This window comes from Manacus vitellinus, unplaced genomic scaffold (genome assembly GCF_001715985.3).
Source record: "Manacus vitellinus isolate BGI_N305 unplaced genomic scaffold, ASM171598v3 scaffold_29_pilon, whole genome shotgun sequence".
Taxonomy (NCBI): Eukaryota; Metazoa; Chordata; class Aves; order Passeriformes; family Pipridae; genus Manacus; species Manacus vitellinus.
Genome location: NW_021940207.1, coordinates 8807433 through 8828834, shown reverse-complemented (window position 1 = coordinate 8828834; position 21402 = coordinate 8807433). Strand labels below are relative to the sequence as shown.

The 21402-nt window shown below is 40.3% G+C and overlaps 1 protein-coding gene across 5 annotated transcripts in view; it reads right to left on the bottom strand.

The window, feature by feature from the left end:
- The window catches only part of TFDP2 (transcription factor Dp-2), a 35130-nt gene extending 14140 nt beyond the window's left edge, over positions 1-20990 (bottom strand). For 3 of the 5 annotated variants that reach the window (XM_018074988.3, XM_018074990.3, XM_018074992.3), the window contains exons 1-7: positions 20896-20990; positions 15052-15118; positions 9018-9107; positions 7399-7502; positions 4314-4435; positions 1803-1850; positions 316-478 (exon numbers count right to left, since the gene is read on the bottom strand). In XM_018074988.3, the coding sequence (XP_017930477.3) occupies positions 316-478; positions 1803-1850; positions 4314-4435; positions 7399-7502; positions 9018-9107; positions 15052-15118; positions 20896-20910 (609 nt within the window). In that variant the 5' untranslated portion in view covers positions 20911-20990. The remainder of the gene's footprint in view (positions 1-315; positions 479-1802; positions 1851-4313; positions 4436-7398; positions 7503-9017; positions 9108-15051; positions 15119-20895) is intronic. The other 2 variants (XM_018074991.3, XM_008925342.4) reach the window with 1 other exon arrangement.
- Between the last annotated feature and the right edge of the window lie 412 nt (positions 20991-21402).

Below are 21402 nucleotides of genomic sequence, written 5' to 3'. Positions count from 1 at the left end.
CCACCATGGCAGGTCTGTCACTATTGAAAAGCCAGACAAGACCACACATGGTGGGTGCAAGAGTAGCCTTTTCTTAAAGTTAATTATTTTGGCGGACTTGTCTACTTTGTTTATAATTTAGAGGGAGTTCAATCCTTCATTTTAATTCTCTGTTTTTGAATTCCTGAGGAGAAGTCTTTATATTTGAGAAGTAGTTAAGTAAGTGAAGGAAAGCATGGACTGTGGCAGGATAGTGCAGAACCAGAAGGAACAGAACCCCATGATAAACAAGACAAATCTGTAATGGTGTAACAGTTTCACCCCCTCTTCACTTACCGAGTCTGCAGCCAAGTGGCTGTTGGAATTTGTGAACTCTGACACCAGCTCATCGGCCACTTCGTTGTACGAAGTTGTTCCTTTACGTTGAACTTTTTCGCAGACTTTCATTGAAAAATGCCTCAGACCCTTCCCATTTTTATCTCCTTTTTTGCTTCTCTTACTGGAAAGAGAAAAATATTATTTTAATACATTGAATGTTAATAAGCTACTGTGTTACACAGTAAAGGGTCTACCTTTTTTGCAACAGGAATCTGGGCCATTTAAATTAAAACCAAAACTGTTCTGCATTTTAGCATCAGTTTCTTGTTTCTTACAAGTTGGCAAAAAAGTGCACTGGAGCCCTTTCCCTTTCCTTGGCTATTTCTACATGGGTTGTATTTGAACACATGCTGCGAGAAGATGCTTAAAAATAGATTTGGAATTCATCTCCAGGTAGTTTCACAAAAGAACAACCAAAAAAATCTCACAGGGTGTTTATGTGCCTGGAACCCAGATTTATGGGGATCTCTCACGTGTGTGCCTAAAATAGAAAGGCTCAGACACCCCTATTTAAATATTTAAAATACAGCAAGAGATACTAAACTTGCCCATCAGGGGAATTAAACTATGTGCCATCATAGTTAAGACAGAGGTACAAGAATTTCTTTAGTGGAGAACAAGTACATATTCATTGAGTTTTATGGTGCCAAATTAACAACTGGCAACTGTCAGGGTTATTTTCCATTCACCTTCTTCTTCCAGAAAAGCAAGAGCTTAGCTAATAGTAATAGAAAAAAACAGGAGCAGTTGGTTTTCTCACACAAACTAGATTTGGATGTGGATTACAACAGAAGCCTTTAAAAAGTTCAGTTCTGTTGTTTTTGGGTTTGGGGTTTTTTTTAATTACAGTCTGAAAAGTTCATTTGATAATATGTTTCAGGGAGATCTGTTATTTTACAGAAAAAGGCCTAGTTCTGCCAGCAGTAACAAGCTAAGGAAAATATTAAAATATTAACGTAAAAGAATGGGTTTCAAAATTTTGAACATAATTAAGAAAACAGAACACAGAAGAAAAAAAAAGAATAGGAACACCAGAAGATTAAAAAAAACCCCAACACTTCCAATCCCTACATAGATATTCAATTTGATCAACCTCAACAGGTAAACAAATAAAACCACCTTGAATGCTTTCAAAAAAAGTTTCAGAAGCAAAGGAAAAGATCATTTGTTTGCAAGTATTTGTCACATGGAAAACTAGAACAATCTTGTTTCTGAAAATCTGTTTTTCACAACTCCTGGTATCATCTGTAACAGCAAAGTTATTTATCAGGAAGTGATAAAGCTAAAAGGAATGAATTATAACTACAAGGAATAAGATCCACACAGCTTTTATGTGAAGGAGTGAAAACTGAAAGTGGGAACTGGACACCCATCTCTCTGAAGGGCAGACCTGGAGTAAAACAGGTATGACTGTGCTCATAAAATACATGTTCAGCAATACTCACCTTTCTGAAAAATCTGACTCTATAATTTCTTGAGTCCGTTTTCGCTCCCTAAGAAAAGACAATTCAAACTTAAGATGAAAATAACATCATATCTACAGACCACTAAAATCACAGTATGCAGGGCCTTGCTGGATCTGGTGTTTGCTGTTACATGTTTCCCAAAAGGGAAAAATCTGACACACAGAGATTGACAAAATCTGAGAGAAGGTGGTTAGGGCTTTTGGAGGAGGTTGTTGGAGCTCACTGCCAGACAAGTTCTATTCCCAATTTTACCATGCTTTGCCCATATAAATTTAGGTAAGTCACTTCACCTGGAACTACAGAAGTGCTGATGTGAGCTAGATAACCAAAGGCCATCAAAAAGGAGAAGTTGGGCTCCTTTGAAAATTCCTATTTAAAATTCCTCCATGTGGAACAAAAATGTCTTTAAACAGTGCCTAACATATATCCTGTATTTTCAGGCCATTGAATGTTCTGAAATCTTTAAACAAAAACCAAGGTAAACCACTAAACATGTTCATATTAGGGCTGATGCAGACAGAGCTGAAGAGAGAGGCTCTGAGGAAGCAGCTGGTGTGAATTTTGCACAGGACGAGCAGTTTGCAGTCACTGGTGGTTCTTTATCGTCCCATTTACACCCACAGCAAACAGGAGCTGTGTCCCAGACTCGCATTTATTCCAGCAGCTCACACAAGGTACATTGCCTGAGAGTTGGGAAGTTACATTCCATTGTTTCTCTGTGTTTCCAAAGCAGGCTCACAGCGCAGACTCACAGCTGGAGACCTGACACTGCTGTGAGGGACACTGAACAGGAACGATGGATTTGAAGCCCTGTGCCTTGAAAGCCAGCACGTACTTGGTTTGCAGTGCAGAGCACAGGAGGCCTCTCCCTGGGCAGCAGCAGTGGGATTTCTGCCTCGGTGACCCCTGTCCATGGTGCTTAACTGGGGGCTGCAGCTGGGGCGGGGGCTGCAGCACTTCCCTGGGCAGGGCCCTGCAGCAGAGCGAGAGAAGAGCTGGCCCCTGGTCTGTGCACCAGGCTGCTGGGGGCTGTGTGGAGCCCTGAGAATGAATATGCTCATCCCATTTGATTTTGGAAATAATTTGGAATCCGTGGAGTAAACGATGGGTAAAGCACGTAGGCTGGACTTGCAGTCTTGTGGAAGTGTCTTCAGCAAGGGCTCACTGCCTCCATTCAGCAACACCACAGACCCTTCCTCACCTCTGTTCCTCAGATGAAAACATGACCCGTGGTATGGACTGCTGCACAGATCAGTATTAACTGGTCTGCCTGGAGTTATCTTGCTCAAATGGCTGAGACAGGAGTCAGGCTCTTCGGAAATCCCGTGTCTCGACTCTGACAGTCAACAAACAAAAGGATGGTTCTTCTCCTTGGTGGTGGAGGTTGATGCTCTGCAACGAGGCTGCTCTGGGAACCCCCATCACTGGGTTTGGATGAAGCTTAGGAAAGCAATGGGTGTTGATTCTCTGGTTTAGCAAGTTGCTGTGACAAGTAGAGCTTGTCCCTCCTCTGGGTACTGAAAGAACATCTGCCTGGCCTCCACATTTCACAAAATGTGGAGAAACAAAGTAATCTTTGAGAACTCCTTTTTCAAATAAAATCAGAACTGAGTGCATTCAAAAAGTATTTCAGGAAATGAACAAAAAGTCAGCAAAAAAATAAAGCTTAAAAACTGCTCAGCTGGGCCTGCAGTTTATCAACTCTGTGGTGGGAATACAGTGACGGGGAAGTACAGGTCTATGACAGTCCTTGCTTACAGAGTTGTTGTTTCTTAGATGCTCCATTTCTCATGTCTAAAGCTGAAAAGGTACTACTGACATTCATCACTGATTAGAAAAATTAACCTAGATGCAGAAATAAATTATTTTTTCAGAGGCAAAGCTCTACATCTTTATTTTGAGACATCTAAGCTCAGCAGCACTGGTATTAAAACAAAATACCAAGAAATACTGTAAAGACCAGATTTAATTAGAAGAGATAAAGAATGTCATGTTACTCTGGAGTACCTCAGAACCCATGAAACTTGTTGCTAATGTAAAATAGTAATAAAAATACCACACTGATTACATTCAAAATTTTCCATTAGAGTTTATTCTTAATTGCCTCTTGAAGTGTTTTTGACAGTCTCTCCCCCTGTAGGTACCCACTGCTATGCTCAACAGCAGCACTACTTGAATAAACCATGAATTCATGAAAAAAATAAAAGCTTGTTATAACAGGACTCGTGAATTTGCAACTCCATTTTCACAAAGAAACAGACACTGCCACAAACCACAATTTAAGCAGACAGTGAAGTGACCAGTGCTTGTAGCTCGTGTTCACATGCTTCAGACATCAGAAGTGCATATGAGGCTAGACAGCACACTCCATATTCCTTTTAGCTGTGCAAGAACTAGAAACTGTAAGCCAACACACAGATACAACAGTATAAATAACAGAAAAGATCAGAACAGGCCCTCAGACATCTTTAAATAAGGTAAAAGTCTTACCCTGGGACCCAGCCAGAAGCTTCTGTTATGTGTGTCTGTGTGACCATTGTTGGAGGTGGGTTATACGGACTCCCAATCAGAACACTCCCTGAATTGGTCAGTCTTTGTGGTGTGCTTATGATCTGTAAAATTTAGGAATAAAAACCACTGTTGTCTTAAGAAAAGAGAGGTTACCACAGCCCCAAATACTAAGCATTGCACTAAGAAAAGCAGTAATAATTCTGTACCAGAAGCAAGCTGCAGTCAAAATATACAGAAGAGATGTCATCAGAAGATCTTCATACAGTAAAGTAATTACAACACTGTTAAGTTTTCTAATTGTACCATATTACTGTATTATTCATATGGTCAAGAACTACACAAATAGAAGTAATTCCTAGGTATGGCAGGTAGGAGCTGTACCTATAGACACCCAGCTGTTTCTCCACGAGTACATCCAGGTAATGTTTTGATCCCTGTAATCAATAAAACCTTCTCTCTTTCCAATGGATTTGTCTCTTGTAATTGTCTTTGGTACCAAACACAAACCAAGCTCCAGGCAAAGTGTTCCCTGCAGTTTCCAGCACTCACAAGATCCCAAGGCATTCTGGCAAGCTAATAATACAGCACTGTACCTATGGAATTCAACATAAAGTCTGTACTGTAGATAGAATTTACATTTACACAAACCTGGTGAAATTGTAGGTACAGTGGTTAACACTAAGACACCTGGTCTTAACTTCTAAATTACATCCAAGTTCACTCTTCAAAGTAGGTCACCAGAAGAATTTAGATAGTATTTATAGATCAAACAGCATTAATTACTTAATCTTTAAAATAAAACACATTTAATTACTTTGATTCCAGTATGATAAGATTCATACCAAGGTTTCTTGGACAGTCCTTTTTACTCATATACCTTATTTCACTTTTTAAAACTTTATTTTACTTTACTCCATTTGTTAAGTAACATGTTTAGTACTGACTGTACTAAACATTGTAGTTTCATTTACTATTTAACTTATCCAACAACCTTGTAAGTATACAGCATATATACATAGCAAGTGTGTATATATACATAGCAAGTGTGTATATATACAGCAAATGTGTGTGTATATATACACACATATGCAACAAATAAGTATACAGAATTTGTTTGGTATCCATCAATACTGTTTAAACAAGCAGAAATAAATGATATGTGAAGAATCTGCCATTTCCTTAGCTCATTGTTACTGCACATCCCTCCTGACACCACACCATCATAACACATATGTATTTTTTGTCTTAAAGACATAAATTCATCTCAGTTATTTTTTGTAAACGGACAGCTCGACAGAACCAAGTGAAAACAGAAATTCAGAGAAACCGAAGCAGTGGTACGAGTGCTGTATTTCCTGGTGGATCCCGGAGCACCAGAGATGCCCGCCCGGCTGTGTTTGTTACCCGCCGTGACCCCGCGGTCCGTGTCGGGGCCGCTCCCGCCCGGCCCGCAGTGCCACCTGGCGGCCCTGGGGACAGCACTAACACTTCATCAGTAACACTTACGGTGTTAAACTTACACCTACGGACTGAATATAAAGATTCAGTCTTAGTACGACCAAACAGTCGCACCCAAGAACCCAGCCAGCAAACAGTGCCCTCTCCACCACTGGCACAGCCATAGCCCGGGGGACTCAGACCAGTGGTCACCGTTCAGCCACCGCACTGATCGCGGGGGCTGTGCTGGTTTGAAGGACCTGGAGCAGTGGTTAAACAAAGCCAACAGCCCCTCCCAGAGCAGGGTGTTGCTGCCACAGGTGGGAGGCCGAGGCAGCGCTAACACTGGCACTGCTGAGAGCTTCTGGGCATTCTCCTTCCAATGGCCTGGCATAACACAGCTGTACCCTGGGTGTCCTAGAAGGCCTGCTTTAATGGCTACTAATAAGAAAATGTTTTCTGAATATAGATCTATCCTTGCAAACCAGCAGAATAAAAGAATGAAAAAATGAAAAGAAAAAAAGAATAAAAATTGTGTGTCTCACACCAGGTAGTGGCTTTTGCAACTTCTATCTGCTATAGAACTTAAACTGCAACTAGGGCTCACTTAAACCAAAAGCAGGGCCTTGAGAAGTCACCTGTAAGAGTAGGAACTGCATTAACAGACTGCTCTGCCCTGGTCTGGGCTATTTATTGCACTCACAAAACATCTTCTGTGGCAGAACTATTCCAGTGCAATGCTACATGGCACACAAGCTCCACGAGACGTGCATCAGCACTGACACACTGAGCAGGGCTGTTCCAGGGCTGTTCCAGGGCTGTTCCAGGTCCATTCCAGGGCTGCTCCCTGGCAGCCTGTGCCCAGTGCTCCAGATGGAGAGCTCCACACAGCAGGGAATGCTGGGAGGGGGGGTGGCTGTAATGTGTGTGCCCCTTTGGTGTACTGCTGTCCTTTGGTGCAACCCACTAAAGAACAGTAGTAATGCTGACAGGAAAAAGGCCCAACACAATTATTTATAAAACATACCAAATGCTTCTGTACTCAGGCTAAGGGCTTGGCAGGTGGGCATCAGGTCACTAGAAACTGTTCACGTTTCTAGGTATTGCTTTTTTAAGCTCTCTGGCCACCAGAAAACCTAAATTTTTTTTTAAACTAGATCCAAAATCCCTGAAATGTCAACATATGCCCATATACCGTTGTCACTGACAGGAAAAGAAGAGTAGTTTCAACAAGTTAAATCTCTCGTGGCACATCCGAGGCACTCTCTGGCAATGCTGGAGAGTATCAATAACATTCTTAATGAGATTTTTTTTTTTTTCCTTAATACACTTTTGTTAAAATGTCATCTGACAAAGCTGTTTTAATTTCCACTCAAAGCCAGGCAAATGGGTGTCTCCCCAGGGCAAACACAGGAGCGTTGTTGGGAGTGGCAATTTTGGGATGCTGAGCCTGCTGTGCCCCCACGTCCCCCCCCTCCCACCCAGGTGGGGCACTTTGTGGCTGGGGCAGGAAGCAGCAAGTTCCTCACACAGTTCACATCTTTGTTTTTCGTGTTTCTACGTTACACCAACAGGAAGTCACACAGGCAGTTACACAAGTTGGCATTACCAGGGTTGCAACACTTACCATTTGGGGTCCAACATTCACATTGATTGGTCCTAAGGTTTTTGGCAAAATCTTAGTCGGAGAGTTGGTGCTGGAAACTGGCAATGTAATTACTGAAATATTACCTAAAGAGAGTGGTAAAAAGAGAGGTTTAAATTACTGCCTTAGTAACCTGTGAAAACCACTTTGGCAAATTCTCACACCGCTTCAACGTTCTGGAACCAGATTAGTTTTCTTGCCTCATTCACTGCAAACACACCCTCATGTAACAGCCTCCAGACCTTTCAGCAGATGTCACAAGGACACCTCACCAAACTACACCTTCACTATTTTACCTTTAAAATTAAACGTATTTTATTTCCAGAAACAATTTATTTATTGTTGCCTAAGACGAAGAGCACACAGCCTGCAATACCTCAGCATTAGAAGTTAAAATTAATGAGAATACTTCAACAAGAAGCCAGCATACAAATCCTATTTATAATCATAAGCATGTGTAGAAAATATGCATCCATAAACCTTCCTAGCCTTAACCATCCCTCATCCACCTATACTAGAGTGTTCTGTAAACACCACTGCAGTGAGCAAATCACAGCCTGCCACTGTACAGATGGAGTAAGTGATGCCTTTACAACTTACCCAAAGTAGCAGAGCAGGCAGCTGGATGCCAAGATAAAGCCAACCACGCCACCATGTTCTCATCCCAAGATGTTTATCATCTTTGTGATCCCAGACTGCTTCCGGATCTAACCCATCCTGCCTTCACACAGTTCAACGCTGAGAGCCTCAAAATACTGCTGCTCCTCCCCTATCCCAAATCACATCCTGTATATTGATTATTTGGACTGAATGTTTTAATCAAAATGGTCATTGCAGCACTGCTGTGTATTACAGCCCAGGAGTGCTCCAACTGCTGTGCACAAGCCATTCCAAGCAGTGAGATCACTGGCTTATCCATGGACATTGTGGCAGCAGCAGCAGCTTTCTCTGGGACATCTTCAAAGCAAGGGAGTTGGGAATCGATCAAACACCAGCCCCCATTTGTACACACAGCCCTGCTCAAAAGGGGCAGGGACAGTGGGGGTCTGCAGGCACAACCAAATGTAAGGAAGAGCTGCCACTGCCTCGTAATCCAGAGTCAGCCTGAGTCTAGCTGAGCTCTTGAGTCACAAGGACAAGGACTGGCTCCTGGAGAACTCCTTACACTCTGGCACTGCAGACAGCAACTGAGGGCATCTGAGGCTTCAGGTTCCTTCAGCACAGCACAGACACCAGCCCTCCTCCCACAGGAGGCAGCCAGCACTCAGCTCAGCCCACATGGGCCCAAGCTGATATTAGACATCCCTGGTCTTTTCTCACATCACCAGTTCACCTCCACTGCCCACTTTTCTCTTCTCACTTGGTCCTGAATCATGGTCTCTCTTTTACAAGTTATGCTAGCACACCTATGTTCTGCCATGGGGTAACTGAAAAATCATACATTCAATAATGTAATTTCTCTGCAATAGCAAGCAGGAGCAACACAATTGATAGAAAAAGATTTTATCTTCTGTAGTTACAGCACAGAAGTAGAAAAGATGTAGACATATGCAAAGTCTCTCCTTTATAAAAAAAAAATCAGAGATATGAGAAATACATACAATTTGAGGCAAGGATGTTTTCTTGTTCTGTGTAAATTTTCCAAAAGGCAGATCTGTATCTGAAAACATCTTCAGAAACTGCTTGTTTCTCTAGTCAACAAAATGAATAAATTATTCAGTCACCTCACTCACCTAGAAAAACAAACTTACAACCACACCATCCCAAACTCACCCCCCCAGGAAATCCTTGCTCTATTATGAAACATCTTTTGTGAGGTAGTGTCAGAGTGCACAAAACAGCAATTCATGATTTACATACACTGTGTTCCCATTCTGAGCTCAAAATAGTTCTCCTACTTGTCAGTTTTACTTTTTCAGGAGGATTTTGCCTGGGATTTCCCAAGTTGTGCCAGCATATTCTCATCAAAATCCAGTCTCCCCCCTCACTGCGGGTTGTTGCAATCAATGATGTGTCACTTCCCAGTACTGCTGCAGGAATTTTCCTCTTTTCTGCTGCAGCTCAAACTTTTGACCCTGTTATCTCCAAGATCAGCTCTCATATTATTTGTTCTTGTCCCTCTTCTTACCAGGGAAAAGAAATAAATTACTTTCTCTGGTGCCGACAGCATAAGGTCACATGGCAAAGTGCAGTAAAATTCTGAGATGTCGGGTTTGGCTTCCAGCTCTACCACAGGGCTCCACCACAGAGCTGCCTCCAACAACACTTGGTGCCCTGCAAGAGACACTGGAATGTCATGTTTCACAGAATAAGAGTGAGGTGTGTCAGACTTACAGACTATGCAGTCAGCACAGCAGCTCAATTAGTAGCCACTGCTGCGCTGCGCCTTCCTTTACAGGGCTCTGCAGATAAATGTACATGGTCACCACTAGGGCAACTTCAGGATACACCAGGGTCATTCAAATTACTTGATCTTGATTTTAAAAAGACAGCAGTTTACATATGGCGTGTGTTTAAATGTCTTTTTGGCTGAAGTTGCTGTCAATAAAAAAGATTTTCATCTTCTAATCCCTACACAAATCCCCCATTTGGCAGCAGCACTGTCAAAGTCATCTTAAGAGTTGATCGAGCGCTCAAAGAAATGTTTCCCTGCCTTTGTTCTTCCTTTTAAATTTCTCCATGGGTAAATATAAATATGTGAATGTGTAGATTTTTAAATGCAGATAGGATAGAAAGGGACCAGTTTCTTTTAATGAGTGAGGTCTCTTTCATCCACTGTGGACAGAAAGAAAGAACAACCAAATTTTACAGTTTTACAACAGTAAGAGGTTGTTCTAAGTGTCTGTCAGCAGCTGAAAAATAAGTAAACAAAGCTTTATCACTTACTAATAAAATATTCCCTCCCTATTGTTTTCTTTTTCTCAAACATAGCATTATGGTCCACATACTCATGTAACCTCAAATGCTACAAATATTTAACAAATACTCTTGGTGGAAACGCCACCTCTCCATGTCCCTTCACAGCAAACAGGACAGCTGGTTCACGTTGTTGCTCCAAGAAGTTAATGTGTTTCCAAACAGATCAGCACCCCAGGCTGAAGGGACAGATCTTGCAGACCAGATCACCAGAGTCACTGCTCTTCTCTAAAAGAGAAATGCAGCTTCCAAGAGCACCCTGCCCTGCCCACAGCCCTTGCACAGCAGCAGCCCAGGAACCACTGCCAGACCTGGAGTTGGCCAGGACCAGTCTCAGAGCAGAAAAAGCATCACCATAAGGTGAGAACTGCTAACACAAGTACAACCAGCTGAGGGAACAGGCACTTGCTTGCTAAGATGACTTGCTGTATTTTACACCAAGTTCTTGAGATTAGGGTACCTGTGTTTGCTGAGGAGTTGGTAATTTCTAAAGTTTTGAAGGCAAAGTACTATTATAGAACAGCAAACACCAACAAGAGCAATCTCTTGAAGTCTTATTTACGAAACAGCACAGAAAAAAGTAGGAGGAAGTAGATGCCACAAAACATTCAACAGATTTCTGTATTCAACTGAAAGCAGAAACATGGTCAAAGTAACTATATATATATTATCACAAAGCAACCGTAAAGGCTTTAAACATGACCAAATTCTAAATAAATGCCAAGTCTTAATAACACCCATCATTGGGGGACAAAAAAGATTACACTGATTTATGTCCCATGGCACAACAGCAGTGAGTACAGTGATAAGCTGAACACAATGAGACCCATCAGCCTCCGAGTCACGGTAATCTCACTGCGTGGATGAAAAAGGTCAGCTCAGATGGATCAAACTAGAATGATTTGTATAATAATACTCAATTCTTATATAATGTTTCTCAGCAGCACTTTCAAGGCACAAAGGAGGTCAGTGTCATTATTCCCATTTACCTATGGAAACCCAAGCACATGGGAAAGAAACAGACTTAAAACTCTCATCGAGGAGCTTCGACTGCAATGCACATAAAGCCACCCCAAACTGAGCCTGCTCCTCACTGATGCAAACTCAAAATAAAAATCTGCCAGTGCACGTAAGTATGTTGCTCTCAGAACAAAAGCACTTTGCTTCTGCATAAATTATTTTTCCATCCCTCAGTCACCACTATTGCTGTTTCTCATGGAGAGAAATCAGTGTTGCTATAATTTCATATTTTAAAAAAACATCATCACTACATAATTATTAATCCTCCTGGCATTTGTGCAATATTTTTACTTGCACGCACAAAGAAGAATTCAATTTAAATGATCTTCAGCTTCAAGCAGTCACAGATAAAGTTATTCATGTTTATGTACATGTACCCTCACATGCACACACTAACCATCCCACAAGACTCACTTTAAATCATTATGTGGAACCTTAAATAGCTTAACTTCACACAAACAACATGCACTTCTATACAAATATGAAGCTAAAGAGATTTTAGTGATTTTTCTTCCTGTATAACTAAATCTGTTAGGTCTGCAGCTTAGTTGCAAAGAGAATCAGAAACAATGTCAACTGGAGAATCTATAGAATCTGTCATAGCCAGTTTGAAGGAAACCATGGCTGATGGGGAGCACAGCCCAGCCAGCTGGGGTTACACACAATGCCTACAACAAAAAAAGCTTTTGAATTTCCAAACAAAACACCAGGGAAGTGTTGGTAATTTGGATTTCATATTCAGAGCTCTAAACAAGTGTCCACATTTTAAAAGTGTCTCAATGAATAGCCATTTAAATTAATACAGCCTGTGGCAGAAAACCCCAGTTCAGAGTTGTGAAATATCAGCAGTCCATCAGGACATTTTGCAATAACATAGTGATGTGCCCTCAGGATCCTTTATTACACTACAGCATAAACTGATCTCCAAGATCAGCTATTAGAACAGCACATAGAAAACCCGAATTATTATCATGCTATTAGTACACAAGTATTTTCTTGGGACATTTATTTGTTTATTCATTGCATAAAATTACTGGGCCACAAACCTAACTTTTAAAAATTCCATAGTCTGTAGAAGCACGTACATATCTAGAAATACCTCAAATCAAAGAGATCTGTAGAAAAGAAAAAGCAAAATGGGGCAGATAATATTTCAGTGTACTTTAGGCTTAAACTGAACAGTACATTTTCAGTCTTTTGTTGCTCAATTTCAAACAAATTTACAGGAGTTAACAACTGCATGAATCCAAAAGCACCAGGCACAACTCTGTGGATAACCAATTCTGATGTCTGGGTAATTTTAGCAGGTCTCTTCAAGTAAATCATGAACAAGTTCATTCCATTAGAGCAGTCCTGTGCAATAAACCCAATCAGGACTTAATAAAAAATAGGTACAGCATAATAAAAAGATGTAGTCTGTGAGCATTAACTTCTCCTGTAGCAAAATAAACCAGGAGAATACCCAGAGGTTGAGCATGGACACTAAAGGTAATGGTGGGAAAGATAAATGGAGCCTGATCAAACTGATACTGCAACAGCAGAAACAGAATAACTGCTTCAGATGGTCCAGGGGAAAAAGGGTTTTTGGAAGTTAAGCCAGAAGAAAAAAGAACAGAAGAAAAGAAGAACAGAAGAAAAGCAGAGGAAGTAATTTTGGAGTGCAAGGGCCAAGTAATTAGCTATTTTGATTACACATTTTTAATGACAGACACAAAGACAGAAAATTTCCTTAACATAATCTTATCTCGTGGTGCTAATGCTAGAGAGAGAGAGACTGCAGAATGAGCAACAGCCAACTTGGTGTCTCAGGACACCTTCCTGCAGTTTGGAACAGCATTCCCAAAGATCCAGGCTGCACTCTACTGTTATTGGGCAAAATGGCAGAGCAGTGGGTTTACCTAGAACAGTTCGGCATTTTTCAAAATTAAACCCAGTAAACCCAGGGTTACACAACAGATTTCACAGTATAATAAAAGATCAGAGTTCATTATTAAAAAGGAAGACATTTTGCAAGGAATTTTCTATGTGCTCATGGCTCAGCACTGGAATCTGAAACGCTCCTTTAATGCAATATTGGTAGTAAACTAGTATGTTTGTGCTAGAGGCAAATAACAAACAAACACACACCACAATTATCTATTTGGAAAAAAAATGATTTAAATGCAACTTTTCTAAGCAAAAATTTCTAGCACTTGAAATCTGATACTTTCAGGAAGATCCTTCTTTGAGCAATTGGCCTCTCTCCTTTGCTCTTGAAGGTATCATAAATCCATCATGCCTCAGTCTAACAATACTATGAAGGCACATTATAGATAGGCCCAGATATGTAGCAATAAACTGCTTTTATTTTTACTTTATTTTAACTTCAGTAATGGATAAAACAATAAAAACTGTCTTCATTAGGAAGCTCACAAAGCCCTGATAAGATACAATGGATCTGAATGTCTGTTCTGAGTTTCTTCCCCCCTCCCTAATTTCCAAAGTCCAGCAGTGGACATGCCAAAAGAAATAAGTAAAAGACACTTCAGATTGAAAGTAAGAGATAGTTTAGACATTGGCTGTATCTATACAAGTTTTTCCAGCTTTTATGGAATATTTGATTCTCTAAGAAGAGTAAGTCATTGTGAACGAGATGTTATATCTCAAAAGAGATGTCAGTGATTTTTGATCGTATCTCAAGGTTAAAAAAAATTCACTAGATCATAATATTGCAGAAAATATACCAAAATGGAGGTAAATAATACATCCATCATTCCAGGAGCACAGTCTGATAAAGAGTGGGATAAGGATCACTGAGATATTACTACTAACAATATTGTCCTGTACTTACAAAGTTATTCAATTACTTTCTGTATAAATCCATTGCTTGCCTCAGAAATTATTTGAAAACGTTGCACTTATTTTAGTCTTTTTCCCTAGAACCACGACATAATAATCACAAAATAATGAAGCACAAAGGGCAATTATCTCAGCAATGCACAATAAATAATTCTCAGAGGCCTACCATCAGTCTGTAATGTTCTGCAAAGTTTAGAAAACTGGGAAGATACTGAAGCTTTAGCCATTTTCTGTTTAGACTCTCTCATTTTGATGCCCTGAGCCAAAAATCATTCTTCCAGCTAGTACATGCATTTGTTTATTGCAGTGGATAACAGCAAACTTTACTTAGAAAGGTTGATTGAAATGTTTTCTGAATTGCAAATCCTCAAGTTTTCTAATATATATAAGAGGTTGCAGCTTTATTTTTACTGGAATACTGTAGCTGTTATGACTGATCATAAACTGTTTTTGAGTCAAAAGTGATTAATCTAGAAATAATAAGATGAAACAGGACAGGACAAAATATATTAAGTGCAGAACACTTAAAAGCATGAAGTCATGCTTAACCTCTGCCATTTTGACAACAGAGTATGGGAACTTTAAGGGTGGAGTAGAAATCAGGAAATTCGGCATATTATTCACCATGAAGGAATGAAAAAATGGGCTTATTTTAGCCTCTAATTAAATTACTTTTACTACACCCTCTTTTCCCCTCTGAAAGTCTGAAGATATTCCAGTCTTTTCTACTGACACTTATATGTCAGTAATAAAACATCTACCATTTAAGTTCCGAGTCTCCCAAACGTGAATCAACCATATACAGTGAAATAAGTCTTAATGTACATTTCTTTTCTACATATACAAATAGAATTCTCTTACCTTTTGTTGGACTCTGGTTCTGATCTATAAATCCTTTCAAGTCTCCATTTGTGGAAGTCACACCAACCTGAACAAAACATTTTTGAAGTCTTAAAATACGATAAACCTTTCTTTGTTTTCTAATGCACAACTAATAATATTATGAAAGTAATCTGTTCTGCATTATGAACCATCATAATCCTATGGACAGTAGAGTATAACAAGAGCATGAGATTCAAGGCAAAGAATTCAGTTCAATTATATTCTGCTACTGCACTACATGTGACCCAAGCAGCCCATTCTGGCTGTTATGGTGTAAGTCACTGTCCCCTCCAAGTCAAATGGAGCAGCTGCCACCAATAACAGCACAAACCTGCCTGATGTCCAGAACCCTCAGTATTAAGCTGCACAGGGTCTACAGGTCTGAGATGTGACTATTGATGCATTTTAGATACATTCCCCAGCTTCCAGAGATGAACTGACTTACCCTGTGGGCAAGAGGTAAATAATACTTACTTAGGGTAAGTTACCAGATACATGGAGAACTGAAATCATACACAGAATGGTGCATCTCAGATTTTGGCAGGTACACAAAGCATGGAAAGGTGCAGTTTGTACAGAAAAATGTAAGATCACAGTTCCTGGATGAGGGAGGGAAGAGATGGAAAGTCCCTCATACCCCAGCTAACAAGGGATGGGCCCGGCAGCAGCAAGGAATGGTAAGGCACTTTGCAGCTTCAGCACATTATGCTCACACCACCTTAGAAACCTCTGTCCAACAAAGCATTCTCTTTTGCTTCCAAGCTGGGAGAAGCACTGGGGGACTGAGCTCTGCTGGGGCATTAGGCAACTAAACTAAATACAAAAAAACTCTTTTTAAAACACTATAAGATTTGATACTTCTGTAAGTAATTGGGACAAAGGGGCCTGGTATCCAAGTTAAGAGAAAACAATTATATGACCAAGGATCAAATATTTGCTTTATTTTACAGATGTATGGAGCAACAATGGAACAGATGTTAGGGCCACTTGTAGAATTTTAATAATCTCAGATTAGAACATAATTTAATTTTAGATAAATTAAACAGTAACTAAAATAAACGACACATGAAAAATACCTACCATAAGCATTCAGACGCTTGGTTCCACTAAAGAACTTGTATTCAGCAAATAATTTCTGTAGGGAAAAAACTGCACACGGCATTGTGTGAAACTATTTCTATCAAGATTTTTTCACCATCAGGGGACACACAAAATGATTAACTGTTGCTGCACTACTCTGACTGTAAAACACTGCCTAAATGAGCTAATTAGGTGCTTCTGTAAACAAGCCCTAAAGATGCTCAGTGCAGTCCCTCAGTTTATCTCACATGTTGTTAGTATCCCACCTGCCCTTGCCTGTCTGTCCTGGCACACCCCCCTAGACTCTCATCACTGTTTCCCAGGGGCAGCCAGGTGCTTTGGCTGTTGCAGGCGATGGTACCACCAGAAGCTGTTTTGAAAGAGAGCAAGTGTGTCCCATGTTCCCTCCCCATTTCCCAGGCTGTCTCCCAGCAGGCGGCAGCAGTGCAGCAGAATGCAGCGGGGCTGGGGAGGGAACACCGGGATTGGAGCAGGGCAAGGGAATGAAGGCATGAAAACAAAAGCAAAACCTCTCCTATCACGATGTGGGAGCAGATCCATATGGAAAACTGAAGCACTCTGGTATTTTCCCCCCCAGGTGCTTGGGTGCAAGGAGAGCTCGTCTGGCAAGAAGCCGCTGTGGTTCCTTACACTGGAATGTGTTCTCGAGGAGAAGTTTAAACTAGAGGCTGGAGAGGTTGGTAACTGCACAGTGAATAGCACTGGAAGGCCATTCCACCGCCAAGGGAAGAGCCAGCACTCCTGGATCATGCTACTGCTGCCTTTGCACAAACAACAGCTTCTCCCCAGGCCCCTTGCCTCTGCCAGAAGGAACACAAATAGGAGTAATTCTAAATTCAGAGAAACTACAAGGGTCCATAGGGATAAATATCATGTTAGAGAAAAGGGCCTCAATTCATCTCAGGAGAAGGGATAATAATTATGATGAACATCCCCAAAGACACCACTGCAATTTGTTCACAACTGAACATTCAGCTCTAGATTTACAACTGCATTTCCCTATTGATTCATATCAGCACTTCAATTAAACACTGAAGGTGATGTACATGTGCAGTGTCAGAATGAAAAGTCTAACATTTACATTTCATTCTCTCAAAGATTTAGATTATTTAACTGAATCCATATTTAAGGCAATATAAAAAAGTACTTGAGGGTTTTTTTGTGTGTATGTGGTCCTTCAGTTATTCAAATGACATAAGATTATAGCAGAATTTCAGTTTGCACATAAATATGTTACTTTCATTACAATGGTCCTAAGTGCACATTTATAAAGAGCATCCAATAAACAGCAGCACTTTTCTAAATTAAATAATCTTTGTATCTAAGTTTAGAAGAGTTTGAAAAGAAACTTGAATTTCATGAGAACTTAAATGAAAAATATGGTAGACTTAAAGGAATTTGCTTCTCTTACAGAGGAATAATCATAACTAAGCCCTCAGAAGTAGCAATGTGTGATATAATATTACAGTACTGCAGCAGAACAGACCTTCACAGTATTCCATCTCAGTGTTAGAGGTCTCAGGCCAGGTTGTTATCTGGATCCCACTGCTTCTGGGATCTTGTAATTTAACCACTCCTAAACTAAAACCAGCAAACAATCAAACGCTTAATTGGTATAATTTGTTATTTTTGTATGTCTCATGTGATATTTCTGCTTTATAACAGTGCCCCAGAGTGTGGATTACTGGGAATGGCAGGACCTGCACTGCTGCTCCTGTCCATCTGTGGCATGATGAGCCCAGCCATGAAGTAAGATGGAGAAAGCACTTAGCAGGCCTTCGTACACTGTTAAATACTTCCACTGAAGTATTATGCCTTTTTTATCAGGCAACTAATTGTCCAAATGGGACGAGGGGAAAGGAAAAAAGAATCACAACAAGCTCTTGTAGCTTCCCAGCCTTCTCTAAGGCTTGACATACTGCTCAGGGCAAGACTCCTAGACCAACTGCAGCAGTTAAACTTTCCTCCATGCTGACATGTGAAAGGAGAGCTATCACACCCATTTAACTGACCTCATCTACAACAAGACAACCACCCTGAGAAGCAGTGAAAAATAACTTCACGTAGATAAAAATTCAGAGCCAACAATCAAAACTAACAGACTTATTGAAAAAATCTGCTTTAGTCAGATTATTTATTTGGTCCTAAAAATAAGTTTACCATGAATATTTGCTCATTTTTTCCTCCATTTCTCAATTCTGTTTTGGTGCCGTCTTACTTGAAGGACAGATGGGAATGCCAGTACAAATCAGGCAAGAAAAACACATTTTATGATATAAGCAAAGAATGAAATAACCCAATAAGATAGGGTGATTAGAATTACATCCAGGTGCAATGTATATTATATATACACAACATCTCATCTCCAAGAGAATCTGTAACTTTTACTCAACATTTTATTATTTGTAGCTGCTTTGTTTGGATTAGTTTTTTATGGAAGGTGAAATTACCCATAAACAATATTTCACAAGCAGATGGTAGAAAGTGTCCTGCATTTAAAGGAAGTGAACAGTGAGCCAGTCTTGATAATTTTCCAATCCTGTACTCAAAAAGTTAGGAAGGAAAAACAGTGATGGGGAACATTATTCATCTTGCATACACATCCAATCTATGGAAACATTTTGGCATGTGCTTGAAGCACAAGCTTCCTTGGAGGGAAGGCTGCTCACCCCAGCTTATGGCATGGGAGATGAAAGGCCATTTTAGCCTAAACTCACTGCACTTGGCTGTGATGCAGAAGGACCACAAACATGCCCAGACTCTGTCCCAGCTGGGGGCAGTGATTTCAGAACACAGAGGTGGCAGCTTCCCTGTGTGTACAAGTTTAATGAAAGATATGTGCCCTTTAAGAGTTTTCAGGAAGCTGCCCAAGTTCCAGTACTTTGGCGTTCGCTTTCCTTGATGCTTCAACGTAAAGGAAAAAAAGATAGAAATACTTCCACAGAGAAGTTCTCTCCCTCAGCTCACTCTGCAGATCATTAAACCATATCCAACAACATAACAGACAAACACTAACCCTGCATCTGAAACAGGTTTTGAACTGCAGAAACCAACAGGCATATGCTAAACCCCCCAACTCTGCAAATTCAGAAGCATTCTTGGGCCTTCTAACAACATCAGAAAACACTAGGGATGACACTGATACCCAAAGTATCAGTCTAAGTAACTAAGGTTTGGAAAACCTGAAGAAGTGCTACAAATAAGGACACAAAGCATACGACCCTGCAAAATTTCAAAGCATACATACCAATAAAACATCTCTTCTATAAAGTAACCATAGCCTTGCAAAACCACATGTCTGTATTCAGCACAAGAATAGGTTGCCCAGACTGAAGGTTCATGTCTGTCCTTGGAGACTTTCAAAACCCAGAGCCCTGATGGAGCCCTGAACAAAGCACCAAGCCACTGGATTCCAGTGTCAAAGAGCTTTACACAAAGCAGCACAATATATGGCCTCCTGAGATCCCTTCCAACCTATGCCACTCTGACTCCATCACGCAGCACTCCAGAGATTTTATTGGGATTGGTATTTATCCTTTGACTGCATCAAACAAAAGGTCAAAAGCACAAGTGATCTGGATTTGTTCAGCTGTTCCACATACATCAGTAGAACTACTTATTGAAACTAGAGATTAAGATGATCTATGAAATAATAAGTCAAAGGGCTTTGCATATATATATCAAATTATCTTCTGTCTTGGTAAGCCTGAATCAAAAAGTGAGATTTAAGACACCTCAAAGTCTGGAACTACACACCAAATGAAGCTACTAATAAAGCCAACAGAAACTTCTGAGAATTGAGAATTAATTTAACCAAACTATGCTCCTGGCACCAGTGTAACCCAACATGCACAAAAGCTTTTGCAGTTACTGAACAGAGCACCACTCTGGGCTACCTGCACTTTTACCATGGGGCACTTCTTTGGGGTTGGTTCCTGAACCTGTTCAGATTTACCCAGACTTCAGGATGCCCTGTCAAAGGCTGTCAACAGGCAAATTGCTCAGGGCCCAAAGTCATGCTCAACTTAGTGATCACCAAACTTAATCAGAACTGTTCTCTATACAAATTGTGTACCACAGGAAGCACAGCTAATTAGGCAGAAAATTCAGGTCAGGATGTTAGACACTTTATAAGCATCTTTAGAACCTGGGATAGAGGAGTCAAACATGGAGCCTCCAGACACCACACTACAGGCTTGTTAATGCAGCAAGAGAAGAAACAGGAACACCCTTGGTCTTCTAGAAACCAAGAGTGTACTGACATAAGTAGAGAAATATGCAGTCTTTCTGTTCATTCTTGAGTTTTGAGGCAGACTCAGTAGAAGGATTTTGCAAAGGTGACAAGATTCAACACAATGAGCAGCTCTCAGGTGAGTTTGGAGCAATATTAGAAGAATCACAGACTGACAGAGTATCTCAAGTTGAAAGGGACCCGAAAGAATCAATAAGGGAACAGCACAAAGCATTGCCTCACTTATCAGCCTGACCCACAGCTGAGTGGACTCCACATCCTTAAAGAGCTTCAAGCCAGTTTAAATTTATCAAAACACAGCAGAAGATGATGGGATAATACATTTGTGGTGTACAAAAATCAGACAAGATTTTTCAGTTTGAAGGTCTTAGTGCTTGATTTCTTATGTCTGTCCATCCAGTTCTGAAAGCCAGCAGTGACTGGTAGCGTGCCAATATACAAAGTAATACATGTTGCAGAGTTATACTTACATTTTTAGCCGTCATGTCAGACAGTATTGCTTTATATTTCGTAAAACCATAAGATATCCCTTTTCATCTTCACAGAATCTTTAAAAGGAACATCCTGTAAGAAAGTTAATGAAATATCTTAGGTGAAACCCCACTTTTTGATAAAATCAATCACCACAATAGTCAGGTTCTTCACAGATACTAGAAATGTACATTGCTTGGGACAGGCAGAGATGAAATCCTATACACAGACACCAACTTAAAGAGAGGCCTAATTACATTAATGTGTTAGCAAAGCACGTCATGCCATTACTGAAGCTTTTTAATTAAAACCATGCAATCTTTTGCACCTAATGCAGAGTATGTCTTTATAAAAGGGAAGTGAATTACTTCTCTCCATTGTGTCTTTAGACACCAACAACAGAGAAAGCTTTTAATGAAATGTATATATATGGAAAACATTCAGTATTTTTAGGAAACATGCAAGAAAAAAATTGCAGTTAAAACTCATCTTTTAAATATTTTATT